General features: G+C 47.4%; 1 protein-coding gene across 1 annotated transcript in view; it reads right to left on the bottom strand.

The window, feature by feature from the left end:
- The window catches only part of TTF2 (transcription termination factor 2), a 146,683-nt gene that overhangs the window by 85,128 nt on the left and 35,193 nt on the right, over positions 1-26,362 (bottom strand). The window contains exons 5-9 of the mRNA XM_086935653.1: positions 21,630-21,696; positions 17,373-18,599; positions 9,487-9,613; positions 7,800-7,997; positions 2,260-2,417 (exon numbers count right to left, since the gene is read on the bottom strand). Coding sequence (XP_086791779.1) covers positions 2,260-2,417; positions 7,800-7,997; positions 9,487-9,613; positions 17,373-18,599; positions 21,630-21,696 — 1,777 coding nt within the window. The remainder of the gene's footprint in view (positions 1-2,259; positions 2,418-7,799; positions 7,998-9,486; positions 9,614-17,372; positions 18,600-21,629; positions 21,697-26,362) is intronic.

The raw sequence follows: 26,362 nt of genomic DNA, 5'->3' as shown, positions 1-26,362 counted from the left end.
CGGGAGTCGATTCCTAGCGCTATATAAACCCGCAATTAAATTAAATTAAATATTATGCACCACCATTTAAAAGAAAATATGTAGCACTTTTGCTGGCGACACCATTAAAATCAATTTAAAAATCAAAAAAACATTTTGGCGACATCTGCAAATTTTGAAAATTATGTTGCAAATTATGAGGCAAGTACATGAAATCCATAATTATGAGGTAAACAATACAAGCACAAAACCGCATAATTCCACTGACTCAGCACTGTGTATTTGTCAATAATTTACTCATGATGATAAAACCATACCAGTGTCAGTACACACTGTAAGCTGCTCTTAAAAGAAAACAGCGTTTTGAGGTAAATGCCACAAAATAAACATGTAAACAAAAAATACACAATGAGGAACATGCGAAATATCATCCAATAATGCCATATCGGGCTTCTGCGGACATTTACAAACCAGTCTGCTTTTGGCTTCGTGGTTTTTGTGTGTTTCAAGGGGGTCAAGAAAAAATACGGTTATGGGGTGGCGGAATACAATCCTAGGAGGAGGACTTTAATAATAGACATCGATGCAAGTACAAAGGGGTATTGGGACTTTCCGGTAGAGAGTCAAATAGGTTTAAATCTCTACGCCAATGGGAAGTACGGTGCCTTGGGTATGACCAGAAACACATGGCTGGCTGAGCACAGTAAAGGTGCGAGGTTAAGTGTGGCTGGTGCAGTGTACTACCTTAATCACAGAGGCGAGGCATTTATACAGGGACCTATATTCGTCTCACAGAAAGCTTTAAGGCTGTAGGGAATGACTTTGGTCTGAAGGATGAAAAACATACATGATGCTAAGTTCATTGTTTAGCTCAGTGAGAAGAACTAACAGGACCCACAGGAGTCCAGCCCGCTAAAGACAGGTGTGTGACCAGGGATTGGATGGTCTGGAAAGGAGGTTTGTGGGAGACCTGGTAGATGGGCCCTGGCTGCAGTAACAGCAAAGCTGGTGAAGGACTCCAGTTGAAGGATTGCCCTCAATTGTCAGAAAACGGGGGTTTTACTAAAGGGTGTGGTGGCGGCAGAGGTGGAGCAACATCAAGGTAGAAGGTGGCAGGGGCTGGAAGCAAAGGATTTCTGTGGACCTTCGCAGGACAGGCAGATAATGAGAAAGAACCAACGCGAGGCACAGAAACCATGAGAGACGGTCAGAAAAACCTACCATTAGCTGAACGGCAGCCAGAGACAGGCGTGGAGTACAGGACGAGGTGGTGGGAGGAGTCAAATGACAGCTACCAAAAGAACCACTGTAGAGGGAATAGAGGATATAACAGAACCAGACTACGGGGGACCCATATTGGCAAAGGTGCAGATGGACATTCGGAGGATCACGAGGAGACTGAGAATACGCAACTTGCAAGAGCCAATCACAGCGATGTTGGTGACAATAGTATTGTGAGATGGTCCAACACTGAATGCAAGTTAGCTCCAGGAGGTAGGGATAGATAAAAAAGGAGGATGCTGTGGGCATAGGTCAGAGGACATGCTGGACCGAGAGTGGGGTAAATCATAGGAATACAGACCCACGAGTAGACTGTGCACTTTACATTCAGGCTTTTAGGGGAAAGGAAGTTGGGAAACACAGTGATAACTAAAATAAGATGGTGTGGTAGATCGGTCAGACATCGGTTTATTAGCCTTAATATGGCATCCACAAATGTAAAGTGTGGAGTAGGTACCAGCGTGAAATGCATGGTTAAACTGGGAAGACACAAGACTGACCCTACAAAAGAGGGCTGGTGGCTTGTTTAAGGATCAGAAAGTACCCAAAAGGGTTTGACACACATCAGCATGCAGGCAAGCTTAGTTGGGGGGGCTTGGGAGTTCAACTGGAAGAGTTCTTATAGGAATATAAGGTGTTGGGACTCAGACTTTCTAAAGTGGATGCGCAAGTGGATAAAAGGTATGGTCAGAAAGGTATAGTGAATGAGAGGGGTCGGGGCTGGGGGGGGATTCAGGCTCCAACACTGGCAGCAGGCAGGCGGCGGTTCACAGTACAGATGGGGCTACGGTGGGCATTTGACAGCTCATCAAAGCTCGCCCAGAGGATGTGTATGAAAATATACAAGAAAGACCGTGAATCGTCAACCACTTCAGGGGCCACCAGCAGATGCATAATATGAAGATGAAACTGAGGCACTAAATACAGCAGAATAAAGTACTATTCAAGAGCTTTGCCACCCTTCACAGTGATGCCTCCTCAGCATCTTCATGCTCACACCTTGAGTCCAGGCGGATCGTCCACAGTGGTCTCTGGCGATGGACACGATTCCAAGGACTTGTGCAGGTGGTCAATGGCCTCACTTGTTGCATTCCGCACAGCGCAGAGCCGATCTTCGGTCATTCGACCTCCATAGAGACCCTGCCACTGCGGGTTCACTGCGAGAAGTAACCAGCATTAGCACTTATAACAGTCCTGTACATAGGCATCAAGCAAGAGTCATCTCCCTCCCAGTCCGCTGGCGCTTCCTTGACATACAATCAATCAAAAGCCTTCTGAAACATGGTCTTAAACAAGTTCCAAGCAACTAACACACGCAAAATTAAAAACTCATGCATTTCAGAAGCAAAGCCAGCACAAAGGCGCAGAGCGAAACAAAAACCCCACACATACGGTCACATCTCTGCCAACCAATTAGGACTTTTCTCATAACCTCACAATTAAAGCTGGCTTACATATTTAAAAATAGTTTTATTTTGAATATATGTGTGACAATCAAAGAGGTTTAGACTAGACCCAATAAAAGATTTTGGGTCTACCATAAGCCCACATTGACACACAATGAACTTACTGTTAAACTGGAACACATAACAAAAGATTATAAACATTTTAACAGAAAACCTACCGGAAATACACCCTGCCATTGTTCTTCTAAACTAGAAAGGAGTGCCACTTTCACAAAATGTACCATCTTCTGTTGCTGGCTCAGGGGGCAAGCCTTGCCCCAGCCCAGGGGGCGAGCCTAGCCCACTGTCCTATGATGGGTATAAATATAAGCCATCATCAACGTTATGAGAGGTGTAATTCTCTGCCTCCTCGTCCGTATCATGAGGAACATTACGTATATTCTGAATCACATCAGATGATTTAGAAAGAGCTTCTAGTCTCTGGTAACTGTTGTTCAAGTCGAGGGATAGGATTGGTGTTTGGATGTATAGTGAATGGTGGTTCCTTTGTAATTTCATAGCATGAAGTAGGCCTGGAGTGCACAGACGTCCAATTGTGATCAGAGATCAGTGTTGGATCCAGATCATTGGCCAGAGGAAGTGTGAACTGTGCCCAGTGCAGGCCTCGTAGCGGGACAAGAATTAATCTGTCTCAGAGGCAGACATACAGGCAGAGGTCCAAGCGGGCACCCCTGAGCCTCTGTTGAACGTGAATGTGTGCCAGAAGCGCAAGAAAAATTTGCATCAGGGCTTCTTGAACAGCCGCTATTTCCTGCAAAGTTGACAATTGCCCAAGGGGCTCAGGGCGCACTAGACCAACTGATGGAACAGTTCAGATTAGTGCGACTACAGAAGGGGTAATATCTTTAGATTGACATCCTACAGCCTTTTCGCCAGACTTTAAGCGGTGGGATGGGGTAGATTTCCGCTTGGCTTTCTGGTGAGTCTTTGATATAAAATTACAAAAGTCTATGGCTAGAAGCCAGACTTTCCATAGGTATGATCTTGGAAGCGGAAACTGTTTCGGGAGGAAACTGAAACCTCTTTAGTTTCAGCGATGTAGAGCTTAGTCTCTCGGTCCCAGGTCACATTTTGGTGCATCCGGGAGCAGTTATCATAACTTCTCATCGTGTTTGGAGCCTAACCACTTGTGACACTTCGTGGGGGCTCTTGACAAACATCTGCTTCCTGCAGGCTCGGTCTAGTTTGAATACGGTCAGCTTTACTGGAGATATTTTTCTGAGCAAACTGTTGTAAAAGGAATTTTTGGAAGTTTCCAGATGACCAACAAATGGGAGCAGAGCTCCTAATTCATTAGTCAAAAGGCATGCATAGAAAGGAACCGACATCAGCAGGCAGAGGCGGGGCTTCTATTCAGCTACACTTCATCACTTCAGGGAGGGGTGGTCACCTTGGAACCACAGAGCGCCACCTAACAGCACAGAGTAGCACTGTTAGACAATACTCTAGATCAAGTCTGGCATCTGGAGCATTCTAAAGGCAAGGAACCTGCGGTTCGATAGAGTATCCAACAGAAATTAGGAAGCGCTTGTAATATTTCAGAAGATTGAATGATAAATGACCGCACTGTTTTGCCAGTCCCACCCCTTGAGTGGTTACCATCACCCTGAGGGAGGCAAGAAGTGGAGTTCAGCGGATCGTGTAGCTGTGACGCGCCTGGTCTCCAGTGTACCCAGAACTGTGCCAGGCTCGGACCAGCTGTTTTATCCACAGCCTGCGCTGATGTGCTTGATTTTCTTCCAGGGAGATGAAAGGCCTGTTCGAAGTTGTGCTGGGGTTAACGTAGCCTTAGTGTAGGGCAATAACAGGTCTTTCCCTGCTCCCCTCACTCACTTAGTAAGGACCACTACCTCCAGCACACGGCCTTTGATGTAGGCAGATGTTGACATCAATGCGGAAGTATTTTATTTCCAGGGTGAATGCTTTTCACATTATTTCAAGGGCAGCAGCTGTTACCAAATGCAGGTGCACAAGCAGTGGCTGAGGGCAATGGAGGAGGATGACGGACACATGAGGCCTGGCAACTTCCCCAATGCCCTTGTGTAAAACATTGAATGTCTGAGATATGAACTATCTGGTTACACTAAAAGCAAAGGAGATTTTGAAAGATGTGACCCACCCATTTGATTTTGTAGAAAGGAAACTGCAGCCAAGGGAGGAAACTGATACTCTGTGTATAGAGCGCAGGCTAGAATGAGAATGACAATCTCTACTTCCCCCGTCTCACATCAGAGCCGCAGAACCCCTTGCCTTGGTGTTACGGTACTGATGTGTGTGAGAACCAGCTTCCAAACTCACACTCTCATTACAAATTGCAAGGGCAACTGACTGAAACTCTAATTCTAATGTAACGCCAAGCACTTTTGAATGCCCTGTTAGGTTGCCCGGTTAATTTACAGTGGAACTTACAAAGCCAATCCCCAAAATATAGTGGGATCATCTATATTGAGGGCCACTGGAATTATGTGATTGTGCAGCGATTTTCGCGTTATCATAGATTTGCTGCTTTTGCCACATAGCGCATCATCTACCGCAAAATCTGCACATTTTAATTAAAAAAAATATTTTCTAGTTCAAACTGTCCAAAAGTTACAAAAAATGCAGCAGCGCATGTTGCGGCACAGTGAAAGGTCCTTTGCAAGGCTGGACTAGTCACCTTTTTGTTGCTTGTTGCTATATTTGGTATTAAAATGGCACAAAGGAGGTGCAACCAAAGCTCAGACAGTGTTACCAAGTTTAAAAATGACAAAATAATGAAGCAATAGTATTACAAAAAGTGCTGCACTATGTCTCAATTTGCCTTTTCTTGAGCATAATTTCCTCAGCACTGCCGCATATTTCTAGTGGACCGGTCTATAATATAGCACACCTATGCCACCACTGACAGTGTTTAGATGTTAAAACACCAGTCTTTTTTATTGTGAGTTAAATGAAAGTTTGAGAATGAATGGCCCATAATTCAAAGAGCTCTACAACTTAATAATGTTCTTTCTTTACTACAAAAATATGGCTGTAGTACATACAAGTTGAATCCCAAAATTGCCCTTGCATTTAGGAAATAAATATCACACAAAACATTAAGGCTTCATGTCCATGCTCTAGATAACTCTACTCCTCATGCCACAGTCCCAGCCGCGCTGGATCATAGAACCAACAGAGGTGCAGGGCTCCTGTAAGGCGCGATCTTAGCCATAGACTCAATAAATTACTTCCAAGCTGTTTATCTCTGGCAAGCACACAATACTGAATCATTTTTTCTGCAAAGGGAAATGTAAACCGCAGGAAGCCGTATCAATTGCAAACATGCAAATTGAATAGAGAAATATTGGTGACAGGTGGAAGAGGCAGTTCGCTCTTTGCGAAGCACATCTCCCAAATTTCATGATTCAATAACAGACGTTTGATGTCCAGCTGCACTAAGAAATACGTTGCTTGTCAATTGTCAAAGTGAACAAACGCTGGGGCTGAATGTAGGAAGAAGTACTTTTTCATTTGTACAGCCCCATGTATTGTGCACATACAGTCACTTCCTCCAAGAGTCAGCTGCAGCACTGTATCTGCACACTCACTGCCTGGGCTCTTCACCTCCACAGGACTGGAGGACTCTCTGCCTTCATACAACAGACTCGTATGTACACATACTCCTATTGCGCCTCACACCGGTGCACCAGGTGTCTCCAACCAGTCAATCGCGAGCTACCAGTCGCTCACAGAAACCTTCAGAGCGGCTCTGAACCTAGAGTTCATTTCTAACTAAGAATTGCAATAAATAAGTGTTGTGCCTTTTAAAGTTAAGGAAAGGCTTGGTTTCTTTTACATCATCAGGCTGCAGATAGCAGAGCCGGATATGAGCGGTGCGCCACTCAGATTTATTACCCAGGTCGGTCACAGAGGTTCCGAACTGAAGCACTGAGGTATTTAACTCTTGAATAAAAGTCCTAATTCAATATTGGAGCATGAGAACAAAAATATATTTCTGAAGGTTTCTAAATGAGAGAAAAATAAAATGAAGAGTTACCTTAATGGTTAAGCTAACTCTTAATTTTCTCCTTTTTCAAAGAGTCACATTCATAAAGAGCAGGCATCATACTCTCTATGGTTGGGCGACACAGTGCCATATATATATAACTGAGAAATAGTCATTTTATTTTAAATGGGGGAAGTTTAAAGTGAAGAAAATAGTTCCTAAGAAACATTGGCTCAATATATTGTCTTAAAGTTTTTCCCTCCTTTATATCAAGCCAATTAAGTCCTGATGTTTTATAAAGCACGTTTCTTCCATTTAAATTCCTCACATTTAAACAAATTACTGTATTTTCCTGTTATAATTATGGAACCATGTCCACATGCCACTGGCAGTAATATGCCTGCTGTTTGTAAAGACACTGACCAGGGAGAAAATTAGAATGATGAGCTTTACGTAACACATATAAACAAAGTTAACTTTTCAGTTGAATTTCCTCCCATTTCAAAGTGTGGCCTTTACACACAACAGGCATCTTGGTCCCAAGCTGGTAGACACACTGTCATATTTATAACTGAAAAATACAGCAATTTTTGAGCTGAAAAATATTCCTTATTGCAAACATTTTTGCAGAACATTTTTCTGCACTTTAAATTCCTCCCATAAAAAAAGAAATGGTTGTATGTTTGTATTGTACATGTAACAGTGGCACATATGGCAAAAGGTATATCCTGTGCTGCAAGTACATGACCGAGGCTCTCAGTCACCCGTACACATATATCACATTCTCTCGCACACATTCCTACATCCACACAGGCCATGCACTCACCGACGCAAATGGCAGCCCCATCTTAGTACCCCTAGTCGCAGTATTTTGTTCAAACCACAGTATCAGACTCCATGGACATTCGGTTTAAATCCAATGAAGCTGGGCGAGGGCGGGGTCTGGTACCAATGCACAAGTTACCTGGCCTACAATGATTTTCACGGATCAGAAATAGCTCTCATTACAGAAAGGTTGAAGACCCTGCTCCTGTACACTTGGCTGCAGCGTTGCCGGCACACTCACTGCAGGTGGTCTCTGCACACAGACTCCCAATGGTCCTCACCTCCATACACCTGACTGTAGTTTTGATGGGATCCAGAAGAGAGGCCCTGGAGCCCTAAAGAGCTTGCTCGTTGGTCCTGAAAAGAGAGCGGCTTAGCCAGAGGCATTGTGCTTGGGTAGATCGCGGTGACCCGGCTGAAGGGATTACAGGGCTCTGGTAGCGTAGTCTTCCATGCAGCAACATCTTTCAGATCATTTCCTGCAAGAAGAGAATAGGACATTCAATGCATCGAACATGAACTGCTATCAAAGTTAGACACAAACTGTTAGTCGGCTCAAAGGGCAGCGAGCCTGAAACTGCAGCATTATTTTAGACCAACTCTCCGTACAATAGCAGACAGCTTAGCCAGTGTATTGTAGATTCTTAGGGCAGTGTAAAAAACTCCTAGCTACAGGCCAGGAGACAGGAAAAGAGAGCCTGAACAATCACAGCACATTTTATTAAGTTGAAGTGTATGAACAAGGCAATATTATTTTAATGTTCTACGTGTACATGTGGGATTGCAAGGCTGAGGTCCCGATACAACAGCCGCCTGGGAAACCATATTTTTGACCTTTATCACCCAACAGACATTGCTGAAAAAGGGGCAGAGACAACAGTCTTACCAGTTGTTCAGAACCCACCAGTTTTACAAAGGCGAAACAGACCCTGGATTGCTTGGGTTCCGGTTCAGGAGGGCCTTGTTTGGCACTTTGGGCTGGACTGTTCCATTAGAGAAAGGTCAAGACTGATTTGCAGATAGCTGGGTCCAAACTGGGGTGGCATGGTGTGCAAAATAATGATGGATTAGTATGTGGCCCTAGTAATTACCAACGTGGGAGATTAATTTAAGCATTCATTCATCACCTTTTGTATACTTTTATATGCCACCTTAAGTGGATCGGGTGTGCCCAGACGTGGGCCCTTCGCACACTGTTACTGGAACCATGCTATATCGGCCGATGAGCCATTAACAAGGGTGAAACTGGTCCTGGATTACTGGTGTTCCATGTCAGGGAGGGCCCGATTTGACAGTTCAGATTGGACTGTTCCCATTGTCCCTGGGTCACGACTGATTTGCATATAGCTGGGTTCACACTGAGGAGGCATGGTATGCAAAATAAACTGTGATGCGGCCCCGAATAAATACCAATGGCTGGGATTATTATAGCCTATCGATTTTTATTTGCTGAAAAAGGAGTTCATATCGTGCTCTAGCGATACAGACAAGCTAAATGCTCTGCAAATAAGTTTTCACAGATTCTCTCTGAACCAGTGTTAATCAATGAGGTCTGCCCATCACATACATGCTAGTTAGTCTCCCTAAGTGGGTTGTGTATGCCTGGATCAAAGGGGCTTCAGCATCACTTTGTGAAGCCAAACACTGAAACCGGTCTGATAGTTTTTTTGAGTAGCAGTTCAGAGGAGAGGTGAGTAGCAGTTCGAGCTGCACGGTCCCTACTGGTGCGTTGCCAAGACTTGATGCTCACAAGGTGGTCCCCGTCTATAAAGCTACAAAGAGAATAGCATCCGAGCAGAGTAGTTACAAGTAGTTCACGTTCGATCAAGTACTTCCATCTGCTAATTTATGCAGTCTTGGGGTTCCATTGTAGGGCCAGATACCAGTAGTATTAGGAGTAATCTTAAGGGTGTTTGTGGGTCTTTGCAGTTAGACCAAAAAAAAACCCACAGTACTTGCATCCATTACCTGTCTCCGGGTTCTCAGGCGTGGAGAGGTTGAGAGCACCAAGTGCATCCTCCAAATCTTTCACTTGCTTCAGTAACCGCTGCCCTTTGTCAGGTAGTGCCTGAACATTCACGGTCGCCAACGTTGCCTGCAAAAGACGAGTGTACCCAAAGTCAGGGTTGAAGTGTTCAGTATTGGCACTTTCACTCATGTGGTTAAACAGGTTGCATAAAGCATTTCATTATTTTCACTCAACACAGCCTGGCAAAACATCTCAGACTAAGAAAATCATGACTATGAATATAGTAGAAGCATCTTGAACTTGCAAAGTTTAGTCTGAAAACAGTACAGTGAAACATTCTACGCAGACGATCACTTAAATCATGATTCACCTACAGATCATGCTGCCTAGCCCTTTTACACAAAACCTACAGATACCAAACAAAGAACACTAAACTCACACCAGACACCCATCAATCAACGCGAAACCAGATTTAAAAATTACTTACAAATGCACATGAACAATGTTCACCTTTGTTAAGGCTGGTTTGCAGGATTACAGTCAAGCTAATTAGATACAATATGGCATAGCTGAAAAAAATGCTCAGAGCTCAGATATCAAAACAGGGTGAGACTTATACTCACACCTCGAGGTCAAGAGCGAAGACCTCTTCTGAATACCCAGACGGGTAGGGGAGCAACAGCAACACAGAAAAATGTCATTTGTTTGTAGTTGGCTCTAGAAAGAACCAACAAGTAGCAAGAGGGTTGGCTAGTAAAAGAAATGGATGCTGCTAGACCTGGATCACTTTATTTGTACAGTTGTAACGTAACAGTGCTATAAAGAGGTGGGAGACATAAGAAGACACTGTTCGCGCCTTGAGACCCCTTTGGGTGTGTAGTGCGCTATATAAATGCTGTGATTGATTGATTGATTCGTACCTAAAGAGTCAACAGAAGGAGAATTGACAGGAAGGTACAGAGGAGCAGAGGTCCATGGGTAAGGAGGTTAGATTTGCCGCAAGTAGACCCAACCTTTGCCGGGATGCCAGCGTGTAGATGGAACCTTTGCCAGGATGCCAGCGTGTAGATGCAGGGCCCCTTTCCAGGGAATTAGTGGTTTCCCAAGACCTTCAGTTACAGCTGGGTCTAATCTACATATGGGTGAAGCTTGACAAGCTTACAGGTCAGGAGGAGTGTCTGTTCAGACAGGTCGGAAATGCAAGTCCTCTACTCTATCATCTGCCACATCTCAGCAGAGAACACACTAGGACAGACCCCCAAAGGTGTTGGGTCTACACTATGAAGAGGATTCCACATATGAGCCCTATTAAGGGCACCCTCTTCAGAGCCGATACGATCGCTCAGTCAGTTTAGTTTGTAGGAGTGTTTGAAACCTGAATACCAGAAGTTGAAATTCTAGCAGGCAGAACTCAGTTTTTCATTCTTCAGTTGATTCAGTTAAAAGTGCCACATGCATGTTAGAGCTCTGCTAAAATGGCAAAACGCATACATAGCAAGCACTGTAAAATAATTTACTATTGTTCGAGAACAGCAGCACCCCCATAGTGCTTCTTGCCAGACTTTGGGAACCAATCCCGCCGCGTGGTGCTTGGGGCACATGCTGAGTGAGGAGCTGAGAGCCTATAAGAGCACATATTCCGAAAAGGCCGTTTTTTTAGCTCACTGCACCATCCCAGCGCAGAACCTGGCTACATGCAAATTAGTCTGGCCCAGTGCATCATGGGGACAGGGCAGACCAAACTACCAAGCCAATTCTTTTACTGGAAAGGAAACAAGCTTCCGGGGACGGGTTTCTGGCATTACAGCCGTCTTCGGCCCAGCTTGCTTGAATCCTGATGGTGCAGTGAGCAAGGGACTCACATCTGAGCATACCCTTCCACGCTTGTGGTGGACAAAACGATTCCGAAAAGGGGGGTGGTGATGGACAGAGCATCTGAATTAAACAGAATACTACTACCCAGTCAGCAGATCAGGGCTTGATCCATCACCGTTTTTTAGCTCACTGCACCATCCCAGCTCAGAACCTGGCTACATGCAAATTAGTCTGTCCCTGGCCCAGTGCATCATGGGGACAGGGCAGACCAAACTACCAAGCCAATTCTTTTACTGGAAAGGAAACAAGCTTCCGGGGACCGGTTTCTGGCATTACAGCCATCTTCCAATTCAAGCAAGCCGGGCCGAAGACGGCTGTAATGCCAGAAACCGGTCCCAGGAAGCTGGTTTCCTTTCCAGTAAAAGAATTGGCTTGGTAGTTTGGTCTGCCCTGTCCCCATGATGCACTGGGCCAGGGACGGACTGGGTGGGGGTTTGAGGGTCAGGGTGGTTTTACTGTGGCTGTACTTGGGACCCCATAAGGGTCAGATGATATGGACCGGAGAATAAATTTCACTAGGCGGCTTCCTCACTCGTCTCAATGATTACTGCTCACCTGGACGGTCTTCACTCAACGGACTGGGTGTTTCCCTGTTTGCAGTGCCCCTAATTTTGTTACACAGATTAATATTAGACCAAAAACTGGGCTTTATATCTCCAGCCATCACAATTGCTTTGTTTTGTTGATCGATAGTGGAGGCTGGGCGCGATGTAGCTCCAGCTCTCCCATTTTGTTAAGAGGAGACCTGAACACCCCCTTTATGAGGTCCCCAGAGGAGCTTGGTCCTGGGCCCATATGGGCCTATAGGACCTGCTGTAAACTAACCTGAGATCGGCAGGCTTGGCCCCTCTGCAGTAGCATGTGTGAGCCTCCCCGGTACCTTTCCTCAGAAGCAGAGGAATTCTTCTCAACATCTGACTCCGCAGCCTCAGTGCTCCTGGCTCCCATGGGTCCACCTCAAACCACTGACACCCTGAGAGATCCCAGGACTGAATCCACCTGTTTCGCCCTCCTGCCCCCCCAATCTTCCCCGTTAGCCAAGACCTGTAACCATGAGACCCTTGGCGTATTCGCAATGGGCAACACAGTAAATACTTTCATCCCCACCCACCTCTCCCTGATCAACTCCACATTAAATTAGATCAAGGGGTATGCTCTAGAGACTTCAAACACACACCTACCGCACCCCAGAAACATTTTTGGATCACAACACATTGGGGGTAGAGGTGGCAAATGTAACCTGAATATCTAGAGGATACAGTATTCAGAGAACTATGAAGGAAACAATTGCCCATTACATGACAGAAACCAAGAACTCTGCTTCCACCCGCTGCTGGAATCGGAGGCCTTTAAGTTTGTATTAGATGCTAGAGTATAAAAGAGTTGAGAGGTTTGTAAAACACTGGACGACACATAACCAAGGTAGAGTAATGTAATTTTGTTAGAAATGGAATCCACTCTCAACCCCTCTCAGATTGAGGGCCTTCTGCAAGATGTTAAGTATTACACTGATCTGCTGGAATGTCTGACATGTGAACGCAGCAGCGGCAACACGGAGGTACCATTAAGAGGCTGATAGGCAAGGTATTCCGATAGTTTCACACCACATTTTATGAGTGACACGGACATTGATGGGGAGAAACCACATACCTTGGTGACTGAGGCTTCCCTACCTCAATTATCCCCAGGCCAAAGAGAGGTGCTGGAGGCGCCAATATCTGTGCAAGGAATCTGACAGACTGTCTTCACTTCCCATAGGATAGGATAGGATAGGATAGGAAAATGTATAAAGCACACTTACACCAGAGGGTGTCATGGCGCTGGGCGAACGGAGGAGTGGAGAGAAGCATGGAACAGCGAACTCGGATGAAAATAGACATTTTTTCAGCTGTTTTCTAAAAGCCGGAAGAGATTCCGCATTGGAAATTGGGGAAGGAAGAAAGTTCCAATGTTTGGCAACCGCTCCCAAGAAGGAGCGACTGCCCCATCTCGCCCTGCGGTATCTTGGAGAGATACATATTTTCCTGGGATGAGGATCTCCGGGTTCTCTCGGGGGTGTACCGATGGAACATGGTTTTCAGCTGCGGCGAGCCTTTACTGCGCAGGGCTTTACATACCATGTTCAGGACTTTAAAGGAGATGCACCTCCTAATAGGAAGCCAGTGCAAGGCATGAATCCCCTCCCTGGCTGATTGGTGCAGCGGAATGTTCAGGATCAGCCTGGCCGTTGCGTTCTGAACAACCTGAAGCTGGTTCAGAGAAGCCGCATTGATGTTAAGGTACAGAGCATTGCAGTAATCAAGCTTTTTAAGATATTTTATATGTCGAAATAAAGCCTTTTTGACTTTGAGTAATCAAGCTGGGAGGTGACTAGTACAACGATGATGAACCGATGAGTTGCAGTAGCACCTTTCTAAGGGTTTTTAAGATACAGAAACAGGTGCCAACAGTACGGGTGACCTGAGCATCAAAGGGCAGACCCTTGTCAAAATTGACCCCCAGATTTTTAGCTGTCCTAACGGAGACAGGAAGGGGACCACAGTTTGCCAGCCACCAGGCATTCGACTACATGGAATTCTGCGAGCCAAATACCACAATCTCGTTCTTGTCAGCATTAATCTTTAGGGAGTTACCCTTAATCCAGCAGATAATGCTTGCAATGCACTGGTCGAATTTCTCTGAGACCAATTGCAAATCATTCGAGATGGAAACAATGATTTGCGTGTCATCTGCATAGGAAATCACCTGGAACCCAAATGATCTCACCAGCTCGGCCACAAGGCTCACATAAATGTTAAAGAGAGTGGGGATCAATGAAGAACCCTGGAGGACCCCACATGGAGGGCTGAAGACCCTAGCTCTGAAACCACTGGAGCTAACAATGTTAGTTTTCCCTGACATGAAAGAGTGGAAAAGCTGCAAGGCCTTTCCCATAACTTCCACTTCCTGCAGTCGCTGAACCATGCGCGCCGGGGAGACGGTGTCGAAAGCCGCCGACAAAGGAAAGGTCTCAGGGTCTGACGGCGTACCCATTTAGCTTTACTCTGCTGTTGAGGCCAGTTTGATCCTAAGCTTAAAGCTTCTATACGAAAGTGCCAAGACAAGAGGCCACCTACTCCCCTCTTTTGGAGCGGCTATAGTTGTGCAGATACTGAAGCCTGAGGTAGACCCGCTTTCCCGTGCCTCATGCCGTCCAATTTAATTTCAGAATGCAAGCTATTATGTAGAATTTCGGCAGAGCACCTTCTTTTCCAATCTACCAACCATTGTCAACATAGATCAGCATGGCTTTATCCCGTGACGCAACAGTTCTCTCAATATTTGAAGTCTACACCATATCCTGAGCGACACGAACCAGTTCTGCCCCCAGTCTGCTTAGTCCGAAATATCGCATAGGCATTTCACACTCTTGGTTGGAAATACATGTTCATGTTTTGGAAGGGTATGGCGTAGGATCCCAATTCATAAATTGGGTCAAACTCCTGTATGTTAATCCTCTAGCCAGAGTCTGCACTGGTCAATGCTTATCTACCACACATCCCACAGAACTAGGCATGAACAAAGGTCCCCCCCCCCCCCATCACATGTGCTCTTCATACTAGCCCTTGAACTACTTGCTACAAAGCTTTGCACCCAGGGCGTCCCAATACCGGGAAGATCCATGTAGTCTCTAACACACAAAGCAGAATATTGTGGGCATATAGACACTGGAATGGATTTCTCCCACTGTAGCATCATTTGTGACACTCTCATGGTTTGGAGACAATCATTCCAAATCTCTGGTGTTACCTATTCAGGAATCCATCCTTGGGCAGATGGTTAGCCTAGTAGAGATTGTGATGACCTGGACCCCTAGAACCTTCGATATTTGGCCATGAATGCACATAGCGACCTCCTGGGGGACTTGGAAAAGGCCATGCGGTCCTTGAGATCACAGGTAACAGTCTGGTCTACCCTGCCTCTCATCCTCACGGGACAAGTCGCGGTGGCTAAAATAGTAATGCTACAGAGATGCCTCCAGTTCCCTCAGCTCTCCAGAGCCAGCGCATATTGTGGTTTCACCCGTTGTGGACCCAGCATCATCACCTGCAGATTTTGCACGCAGGCCCCCTCTACCGCGTAGGAAAACCTGATGCCTAAAGTCACCCCTGCATCTGTCGGCAGTGGAGAAGAGAGCCAAGAGTGTCCCTACGTCCCAGACCATTGCAAGGCCCGAGTCCACCGTTCAGCCTGACTGGCCTCTCCGACAGAATCTGCAGCCTCTTTTTGCTGATCACCAAAGGGTAACATTGCACCCTGCACCCAGCCGCCCTTGTGACGCTGGTGGTCTACTGTTGGTGCTGCCTTGAAACTTGCCCAGCACTCACCTCAACTCCTGAAGATTGGCCCTGAAAGTCGCTGTACTGTACCAGTTTGCCAAACTTGCTCTTTCTTTTATACGACAACATTGCAGAACTCAAGCATTGAACTGTGTCCAATTTTGAACTGCGAATAATACATATTTAAAAATGTACTTACCTGAACTATTTCTCTTATACCTAAACATATATAAACATTTTGCTATTTTTATAAATTGGTGTGGATCTCCTTTTTGAATCATGTGTGTCATGACTCATTTATTGATCATCGATTGTATTTGTAGATGCCTGCACTCCTCTCGGTTAATCCGAAGGCTGCTCAACCACACTACTCGATATTTTCTAGAAGCACACGCGCTGGAACAAACTGCATTAACCATAATGCTCAGGGGTAAACCCGCTGGTAGGAGGAGCAGTGTGCGACCATATGGATTCCTGTTTATTAAGGCTCCCTAGAGCCGGTCGAGCTGACGAGCTCATGGTTACGCACCTGCGTGCCGCGAGAGGTATCAAGACCTGAGAAAATTTTTGGCAGCCTAAGCAGCAGCCCCATACATACGCCTATTCCCTACTGATGAAAGGTAACGACTTAGAAACAGGTGTCCAGGGATGGCCAGCACAACGGTGGATATACTCAACATTTTCCTAGAAGCGCACACGCTGGAACAAACTGCATTAACCATAATGCTCAGGGGTAAACCCGCTGGTAGGAGGAGCAGTGTGCAACCATATGTATTCCTACTCCCTAACAGAGCACATTGCTACAGCAAGCCCCTGCCCACTCATGTGGGAACGGCTGATACGGTAGATCATATTACTATATCATATAAAGAGCCAGCTTCCTACACTCTGCCTTTGCGTATATGGCTTTTGTCTGCAAAATGATACAATATCTGTACCTCTCTTTACAGAATGATGTAGGATTCCATACTTGTATCTTAGAGAGTTTTCCGGCATTCTTGAATTAGGTTGCATATTGTAAAGTGAACCAACACCCTGCACTAGAGAGGAAAGCACTAGGAGAAACCACAAATAAAGAAATATAGGGTGTTTTCACGAAGTCAGCGTTCCCCAATTATAAGTCTTTCAAAAAGGATGTTTAGATCCAATGGTGAAAAGGAGCACCAGCAACTGTCAAAGCATTAGAACAATAAACACTGAATATGGGGAACTCACAAAAATACATTTTCCATCAGTCGTAGCTCAACAAAGCTTCCCAGTTTTCTCCTAAAAAACATAGCAACCAAATCCTCATCTGAAAAGTCAAATCCAGAATTTGCTGTATGTCTCGTACCAAAAACCACCGTCAAGGATCAATTAAACTAGTGTTTCTTCACTCTCTCATCACAACTCAAAATGTCATTCTCCTGAATTTATAAATCACTAAACCGCAACATAAGTCAAGAACACAGAAATCAAGATTTCTGGTGGGATCTCCCGATTGAACAGATTATTAAACAATATAATTTGGTAGCACTGCTTATTGGATTGAAATTCATTATGTATTTCAGATCAGAGAGTGAAGTGTGGTTCCAGATTTACCAAAATTAGAAAAACTTGCGAGGTGGAAGGGGTAGTGTGCTTCAGGAGAAACAATCCACACACCGACCACACGAGCAGCAAAAAGTACTGAACATGAACACAATAGTCACCTTCTTCAGTTTGAGCTGCGTCTTGAGCTGGTTGTGGAGTTCAGTAGGGTGCTGGGGAACCGACACTGGGGGGACATGGCCAAATCCTGGGAAGGAGGTGATTGTCCTCTGTACAGCACCCAGAGAGGGTCGAATGGAAGATGGAGCAGAACGAGGAACAACTACTTCGCCAGCTGCTTTGCCCATTCCAGGTTTACTGGAAACAAATATGATCTCCTCGTCATCATCTTGAGCAGAGGATGTCACTCCTTTACTGCAAGCTTCATTTTGGACTGTTGTGCCTTTTTCCACTAGAATGTCAGTTTGAGTCTTTGCAGCACTGGCGAGAAGGCTTAGGTGCTCCCCGGCACTTTTCGTGCTGGATTTGGCGATCTTCAAGTCTGCTTTGCACGGACCCTCTTCAGACAAACCGCTTTGGCTTGGAAGCCCCTTGCCCGATTTCTCCATTTGGGCGCCATCTTTTAAAGTTGTTTGATTTCCATTACTGCAGAAGTCTCTCTTTGGTTCACTGGTCTTGCCATTAGGATAGCTTTCCCCTTTGGTAGCATGCGTTTTAAGTTCCAGTTCTCTAGAAGCACTGTGCTTGACAGTTGAAATAGGGTCTCCATGCTTTTTATCTGCACCTTTTTTGCTGTGCTGGTCAGCAATCGCACCCTCCGCCCCAACGTCCCTGTGCTTTCCCTCTGCCACACCCTGATCTGCAGAATTCTTGTGTTTGCTACCAGTCATACCTTGTTCTATTTTGGACCCGACTTTAGCATCAATGGAAGCTGGTGGTTTTAGCGATTCCACTTCAGCCCCCGAATATCTAATATGGTTCTTGGTTGTAGTTGTGAATTCATTCTCACCACTTTTCTCCGGTAAAATATGTCCATCTTTCAGGATCAGCTGATCTCGCAGTGCCTTTTCTGATCTTGTGGTTTCTTCCACAGAGTCCACCCTCTTCCTTTCATAGGTTTTCTTTACCTTCATACCCACGGGCAGCTCTCGGTCTTTCCAAGAGTCTGGCAAGATCTTTCGCTCATCTTCCAGGTTTTGGACCCTGGCTTTCTGTTTCTCCTCTACCATCTTCCTTTCCTGCCGCTCTTCGTGCACCTGCTTCCAGGCAGAGGGCTCCAAGTTCTCGTTCAAAATCTTGAAGGGGTTTCGCTCTGGTTTGGAATGGAACTGATTCCCTAGAACCGGCTGGGATATCTCATTTCGTGGCAGCTCTCTGGGCTTTTGACCCTGCAATGATAAAACACAAAAATAAAAGGAAAAAATAAGATGCATATTAAAGCCTCCTCTTCTAAGTCATGAAGCTTAAAGATCCCCCACCTCCTTGTCGCAACAAGTATCAAGTTATTCGGCCAATCAAAAAAAAATAGAAGTAAATTTGGACAGCTGGTCAATACAGACTTAGTGGTTTGACAATGGACGGGGCAAGTCAGAGGATAGGGATACTGGTAGTAGGTGGTACCAGAGAGACAGCTTTTTTAGTCCCATCACTAGTTAGTCTTAGTCACAGATGACCGCAATCACCCACAAAATGTTTACTCCGTGTATTAGCTTTTGTATAACACTGCACGCCAAATGAATGAGATGGTTAGTTAACATTACAGCATTAAACAGCATTCAGCAAGCAGGCAACAGCTCTCCTGTTTTTTTGCATCAGTAGGCAAAAAAGCACTAGTGGAAATTATTTCACTGTCGCCAAGAGAGATGAGTGTGTGTGTATGTTTTTTTAAGGAAACGAAGGCTGCTCCAATATTGGGCTCATTTTTTGTTTCAAACCATGTGAGGTTTGGCTCCCTAAGTCACACTGGCCAGGTGCAAGGACTCTTTTTGGCTTTGAGGTGGTTAGGCCATGAGAGAAATATGTGGCTTTCATGGTCTTCTACTGTAAGCTGGTTGACAGAATGCTGGCGAGGGAGAGACGAGGGTGACGTGGTTTCCCTTGCGTTCAACATTTGGCAGTGGCCACTCCCAAACATTTGTTCACAATCCTCATCCTTTAGGTTGTTTGTGCGCTGCCAGACAGGGGTCGGACACTCCACTAGATACAGCAAAAAGTGTGGAAGAGGGGTTTCGGCAGGATGAGAAATTCCAGAAGGAGGCATAGTTTGCTAGAGTAAGGAGAGGACTGCAGGGCCAGATGTACAAAGAATAGGAATAGCAATTTCCAGACTCACTATTCGACTCACTATTTGGAAATCGCTATTCCTCATGTAGGAAACGTTTTATTTCATACTTGCGATTCCTACTGTGTTGCAAATCGACCTATATCATGATATTAATGAGGTAGGTCGAAGTTTGCGACTCACTAAAAATCGCAGCCATCACACTGCTGGGGGCCTGCTGAGCACTATGTTAGTGATTGCCTTTGAATAAAGTTTTTTTTTGTTGAATTGCATCCTATTTGCCTTAAAGGAACTTGGGATGAGTTCCAAAAAATAAAGGAGAAAGAAAAACTTCAGTTTAATTTTTTAAGAGCAAGCAGTGGTCCAGGCAGATTGCTGTGCAGTAAACACCAAATCCAAGGGGGAATCTATAGCAACCAATGAATTCTAAACTGGAGTTAAACCGATTTATCATTGCGATTGATTTTGGATACCCCTCTAGACACTGACCTTGATGTTTTATCAGGTGCAGTATTTATTGCACCCAGTAAATAACAGCCATTTGGTATTTAACATCTACAGTGTTGGCGCTGGTCGGTTTATATCCAACTAGTGTAAAACAGATTCTGCGGGGCACAGAAAAAAAAAACCTATTATTTAGTACACAAGTGTACCAAACTATGCAAGTTTGGTGGTTTTTACTACCACACTCTTAATCTAAGTCCTAGTCTTCTGGAAACAATGAGTAAGAAAAAATCTAAAGAAGGGATACCCTTTAACCGTTCACCTCTTTGCTTATTCCAGAAAGGAGCACCCCACAATCAAGAAGAAAGCAGCAAGCACGTAGAAAACAAGGCATGGCCTCCCTGATGCCAAATCCCTTGATAAGGTCTCAATGCCTGCAGACAGCCCCTGGGATTGGGCGGGAAGGTCTGTGACTGAGCAAAGTTTGAGCTTTTATTTTATAGTACAAACGTGTGATAAGGAGTAATAAGCAAAGGGTCATCGTAGTTTAACTGGGCTTTAGGCTCAGGTAAATATATACAGTAGAGGAGTTATTTTGTGAGAATGAAAATTTGAGGTTAGGAGCTCGCAGTTTTGATTTTAGAGTGGTGGAAGGCATAGTGGACACTGTAGCCATCAAGACCCACGCCCGGCCTATCTTGCAGACAAGCTCACCAACTCTGGTGGTTCTTTGCACACCCAAAGCCAGGGCACCATCAGACTAAACACTAATAAGTGTCAAAATCAAGAATAATAATAAAGAAAAAACAGCAGGCCTTTTCCATCTATACACCTAGGACCGGGAACATCCTCCCAAACATCACATCTAGAACTGTGAACATAGACACTGGCTTAGGTTACGGTATGTACTGTGCAAGAGAGATAGGGACCTACTGTGTACTAGGGGCTTTGTTCGGCTGGCACCGAAGCCATCAACCCAATATCATGTTTAGTTTTTCCCAACATAGGAACAAATGGAGTTTGGGGGATGTGGGGGTACACAGTAGATAATATTGTGTTAAGGCACATACAGAGGTAAGGGTGGCCTGGCCAGGAGCAAGGACTCTTTTTGGCTTTGAGGTGGTTAGGCCATGAGAGAAATATGTAGCTTTCATGGACTTCTACTGTAAGCTGGTTGACAGAATGCTGGCGAGGGAGAGACGAGGGTGACAAGTGGTTTCCCTTGCGTTCAACATTTGGCAGTGGCCACTAGGTCGCTCCTAAACATTTGTTCACAATCCTCATCCTTTAGGTTGTTTGTGCGCTGCCAGACAGGGGTTGGACACTCCCCTAGATACAGCAAAAAGTGTGGAAGAGGGTTTCTGCATTTCGGCAGGATGAGAAATTCCAGAAGGAGGCATCGCTTGCTAGAATAAGGAGAGGACTGGGGGGCCAGATGTACAAAGAATAGGAATTGCAATTTCCAGATAGTAATTTTATTCGACTCGCTATTTGGGAAATCGCTATTCCTCATGTACGAAACGTTTTATTTCCTACTTGCGATTCCTAGTGTGTAGAGGGCTTAGAAAGGGAGACAACCGTACAGAATACAGCAAGGAAAGGATGGAATAGAAAGGACAAGCGGAAAAGGCTACAGAGAGACGAAAGAGGGAGAAAGTTGTGATGCATTAGAGCTCACATAAAACATTCATACCTGCCAAGGAATTCGCCCGCACCACCGGGCACCGTCCGCCTTACTCTTCGTACACCGGTAATAAAGCCTGTTAAGAAATAAAAAAGGCATCAACCTCAGAGAGGAGACTAGAACACTCTCCAGAATGGAGGCTCCTTGAACTGCACAGCACCTGAACCCCACCAGAACACTCATTCCCAGGGTGGGTATTTGCTATGGAATCGTATTACTGATAGAATAATCCTCAGTTCCCAGGAGAGGATAGTGTTCTGTTACGGAAGACACCAGGCACTCAGACTTTAGTACTACGATGACGGCCGACTAGTACTGTGGCACTTTTAGAGTAGTTGGAACTTGATGGTTTAACACTGCATTACATGCAACATAACCAAAGTTTTCATGCAGAGGTTATTCATGCAGACCTATCATTAAACAATTTAACAAAATGTGCGGTTGAACAGAAAAAAAAGGAAAATAGGAATATTAGAAGTAAACTAAATGTAGATTTCAAGACAGTTAGGTCAGAACAAAACGAAAATCTGCAGCTTTGGTTTATTTAGTTCCACTCTCACTCACAATGTAGGACCTTTCAGCCCTCAGGCATGCGGGAGGTTTCCTGAAATTTTACCCCTTCGTCCTCATAAGGTCATCTGCTCTAGGCCATTTCTTCTAGTTCTATCGCTATTCCAATAACCCAGTAAACTGTTGCTTTCCAGTCTTATGACCGCAAGCCTTGAGGGTCACTTCAAGAGCCATCTTCCGTGTGGTATCCACATTACCAGGGTTCTGACTGAGAGAAGGTGAACTAGACCAGCAATTTCAAGCAGGTACTCAAGTGATATTTCTTGGTTACTACCCACCTAAACCTAAATAATTCTGCTGCAGTATGAATCATTGGCTCTGGCCCATCCCGCTGAAGTCACAGTCAATTCCTAGCACCTACATTGCAAAGGACTACACAGCACCCTGGGCTAGCCTCACAGCACCTTAGAGTCCAGGTGGGTGAATTCACTCAATATTAATGCAAGCCCAGAGCAAATTATAAAAATAGATCCATATTATCAAATCAGCGTCTCATTAAATAAGTTTGAGGGGGGCGTGGCCAAGATGGCGGGCTGAGAGGACGCACTCGCCGAGAGCTCCCGAGCCCCTGGAATCCCTGCACCGCTTATATTCGCTGATTCCCCCCGGATCGAGCGGGGACCGCACCTGGTGACCCCCGCGGTGGTGTGGAGCAGTCGGCGAGCCCCAGGTGTCCCGCCGCGGTGGTGATTCCGGCCGGATACCGCCTGAGACGGCGCCCGCTGATCGACTTGTGGGAGGCCCGAGAGCCGCGAGACCTTCAGGCTTGGGGTCCCGGCGGCGTGATCTGGCGACTGCGAGTGGCCTGTCGGAGTACCTGAGCTGCAGCGACCGAGTGGGTGCCGCGGCGGCCTTTGCCGGCGGAGCGGAGCTGAGCGGAGAACGGCGACGGAGGCGTAGCTGGCCTGCGACTACTACGCAAGACCGGGGCTCGAGAACGCCTGCTCCACGTGGCTGCTCCGCCCACCCCTGGCCGTGGCGGAGCGGAGTCGCGCCTCCGGAGTACTTGCACGCCCAGGCGGGCTGGCCCCGGTTGTCCCCCGCCCTGCGGGCCTACCCTTCGACTGTGTGCAACGCATCCGGGCCTGTGACGGCGGTAGGCCTCGTTCCCTGGGCGTTGGCCCCATTGACTGTGCTGGGCGGCCATCTTGGAGACCTCGGACCGGTAGCCCAGCCTTGATCCGGGCCTCAGCGCTGCAGTGCTTCCTGACCGACGACGGTGTGCCCGACCGGCTTCCGCTGCTCAGCGGCCCTGACCTTAGGCGCCTCTTTCCCAAGCTGCGGCCATCGGTGACTCCCGCCCGCCAAGATGTCGAATGCCAGGGGTCAGAGGAGGGGCGACCGAACTTTGCCGGACGTGGTGCCCTGCGAAGCGGGGGGAGCCAGACCGTCCCGAGCTCCCCGGCCCATTCCAGGGGCGCTGACGGCGGAGAGCCCCCGGTGACCCGATCGTTCCTGGAGTCGCTGTTTAGCTCCTTGAGGGAAGATTTTCAGACTTTGAAGCAAGAGGTGGCCGGAGAGGTCCGGGAAATCCGGAGAGAAGTGGACTCCCTAGGGGAGCGAGTTAACACTGTGGAGGAGGCTGGTTATTCCAGGGATGAAGAGATAACCCACCTGCAGCAGGAGGTCCTGCGGCTGCGGGAGCAACAGATTGAGCTGCAGGCCCACGCCGAAGACCTCGAGAACCGGTCCAGGCGGAACAATATCAGGGTCCGGGGCGTCCCGTCCAACGAGGAGGGTGACGACGTGACCGCCTACCTAGAAGCCCTCTTCCGCGCAATCTTAGGGGAGTCTGAGGACTTTCAAGTCCGTATCGACAGGGCGCACAGGGTGGGCCGCCCTCGCAGAGCCTTGGCGCCCCCCCCCCCGGACATTTTGGCCTTCCTGCCGGACTTCCCCCTGAAGGAACGGATTCTCCGCGAGGCTCGGAGGCAGCAGCCTTTCCGCTTCAGAGATCGCCCGGGACACCCCTTCCGCTTGATCTTCCGGTGAAACGGGACACTGCACCAGCTCCGGTCCCTCCAAGACGTCTGCGCCGTACTGGGAATCACGGCCTCGGATGCAGACACCCCGGCGCCGCAGGCGAAGCACTCGAGATGGTTGGCAGCAGATCGGGGAGCGGCGCTCCCCTCCACCGGAGCGACCTGACTCGCCCACGATTCGGGCGGACATGTCGAGCGCTATCCAGGAGGCCTCCAGAGCAACAGCGAACAGTGATGTGGCCTTGACGGCCTGAATGTACTCCGGTACATTAGTCTACATTAGCTTTTCATCATTGCAGGTGCGAGGGTTCTGGGGGTAGGGGGGGCGGGGGTGGTGGTGGTGGTGGCTGGACGTCCACTTGATCTACTTTCCACGGCCTTGTCCGATAAGGACCGGACTGGGACAATGACTTTTCTGAATGGCCTGAGAAGCGGGGGGTGGGAAGGGGAGTTGCAGGGGAATGTTTTGTGTTGGGGGGTTTGTTGGGGGGTTGGGTGTTGGGGGCAGTGCGGAGCTGGGTGTGTGAAGTTCCCGGGGAAAGGGGGGGGTCCACTCAGCTGGGGGGACTGTACTGTGCCGTAGGGATGTTTGCTTTCGCTTTGTGCTGAGGTTTCTCGTTGTGGCCTCTGTGTTTAGCCTGCTGGGCCTTGCCCACCTTCATGTGCGTTTCTGGGGTTCCCCTCCTTGACGGCTCTTAAAGTTGTCACTTTGAATGTGAAGGGGCTGAATAACCCGGTTAAAAGGCGGGCCGTCCTGTCTCTGTTGGAGAACTCTCAGGCCGACATCTGCCTATTGCAGGAGACCCATCTACTAGCCAAGGATTGTCCCAGATTGCGCACCCCCAAGTTCCCTAGGCAGCTCTTTTCCTCCGGTGCTTCTAAAACGGCAGGTGTGGCGCTCTTGTTCTCTAAGGGGTTCAGAGGGGAGGTTTTGCAGAAGGTAGCGGAACAGAAAGGGAGACTTTTAGCATATAGGATCAAGGTGGGGGGCTTGGTGATAACTTTAGGCTCTATTTACGGCCCTAATGACCGTCAAGACCAATTTTTGCTCAGGGCATTGGAAGATGTCGCGTCCACCTCTGATAGGCACATTGTTCTAGGGGGGGGATTTGAATGTAGTCTTTGATGCGGCTCTGGACAGGTCAGTGCAACGGCGCCACCAGTTGGGAGAGCTTTCGGGCTCGGTTCGTACCCGGCTGGAGGAGCTCGATATGCACGACATGTGGCGCCGCCACCACCCCGTGACCCGCGCATATTCCTATTTCTCTCATGCACACAAGTCCTACGCGAGACTGGATCATCTTCTAGTGACGGGCCCGATGTTCGCACTAGCCTCGAATGCCGACATAGGGGTTCTGTCTCTTTCCGACCATGCGCCGGTGGAGGGTACCTTTAGTCTACCCCCGGTGGCTCGTCCGAGAGGGGTCTGGCGCCTCCGGGACACGCTGCTGCACAAGCGCTCGGCGGTGCAACAGATTTGCGCGGCCATAACGGACTTCCAGCGGATAAACGACAACGACGATACCTCCCGCGCGACGCAATGGGCTGCCCTAAAGGCTGTGCTCCGGGGCGAATTTATCGCTATCTCCTCAGCAGAAAACAAAGATCGCCAGCTCAAGAGGGACGAGCTTACACAGCAGGTGAGGGAGCTGGAACAGGTATATCATAGAACGGGCGCCCCCAGAGTCTGGAGGCAACTGAAGGCTGCCAGGAAGCTCTTGTCTGCTCTTGACACAGACCGGGCGGAGTACGCGATGCTTCGCCTGAAGCACAAGTATTACACCGGTGGAGACAGGTGCGGCCGGCTCTTGGCGCACAAGCTTAGGGTGCAACATCAGCAGCACCGAGTGAAAGAGCTGGTTACTCCTACCGGAGGGTCAGTCACTGAGGACGAGCGAATTGCGGACGCTTTCCGTAACTATGCTGACCTCTACACAAGCGACCCCCCCTCCGCCCAGGCAGAGGCGGACTACTTGGAATCGGTGCCGCTCCCATCGTTAACACCGGAACAGGCCCAGTATCTGGAACGGGAGATTCGGATCGAGGAGGTGGTTACGGCGATCTCCCGGCTTAAGACAGGTAAGGCCCCGGGACCGGATGGCTTTATCCCTCTTTTCTATAAGACCTTCTGTCAGGAACTTGCACCTCTGCTGACGCGCCTGTTCAATACATTTTCGGAGCCGGGGGCCA

Source organism: Lissotriton vulgaris, chromosome 8, assembly GCF_964263255.1.
Source record: "Lissotriton vulgaris chromosome 8, aLisVul1.2, whole genome shotgun sequence".
NCBI lineage: Eukaryota > Metazoa > Chordata > Amphibia > Caudata > Salamandridae > Lissotriton > Lissotriton vulgaris.
Note: the sequence above shows the minus strand (reverse complement) of the source record. Positions and strands in the feature narration are given on the sequence as shown.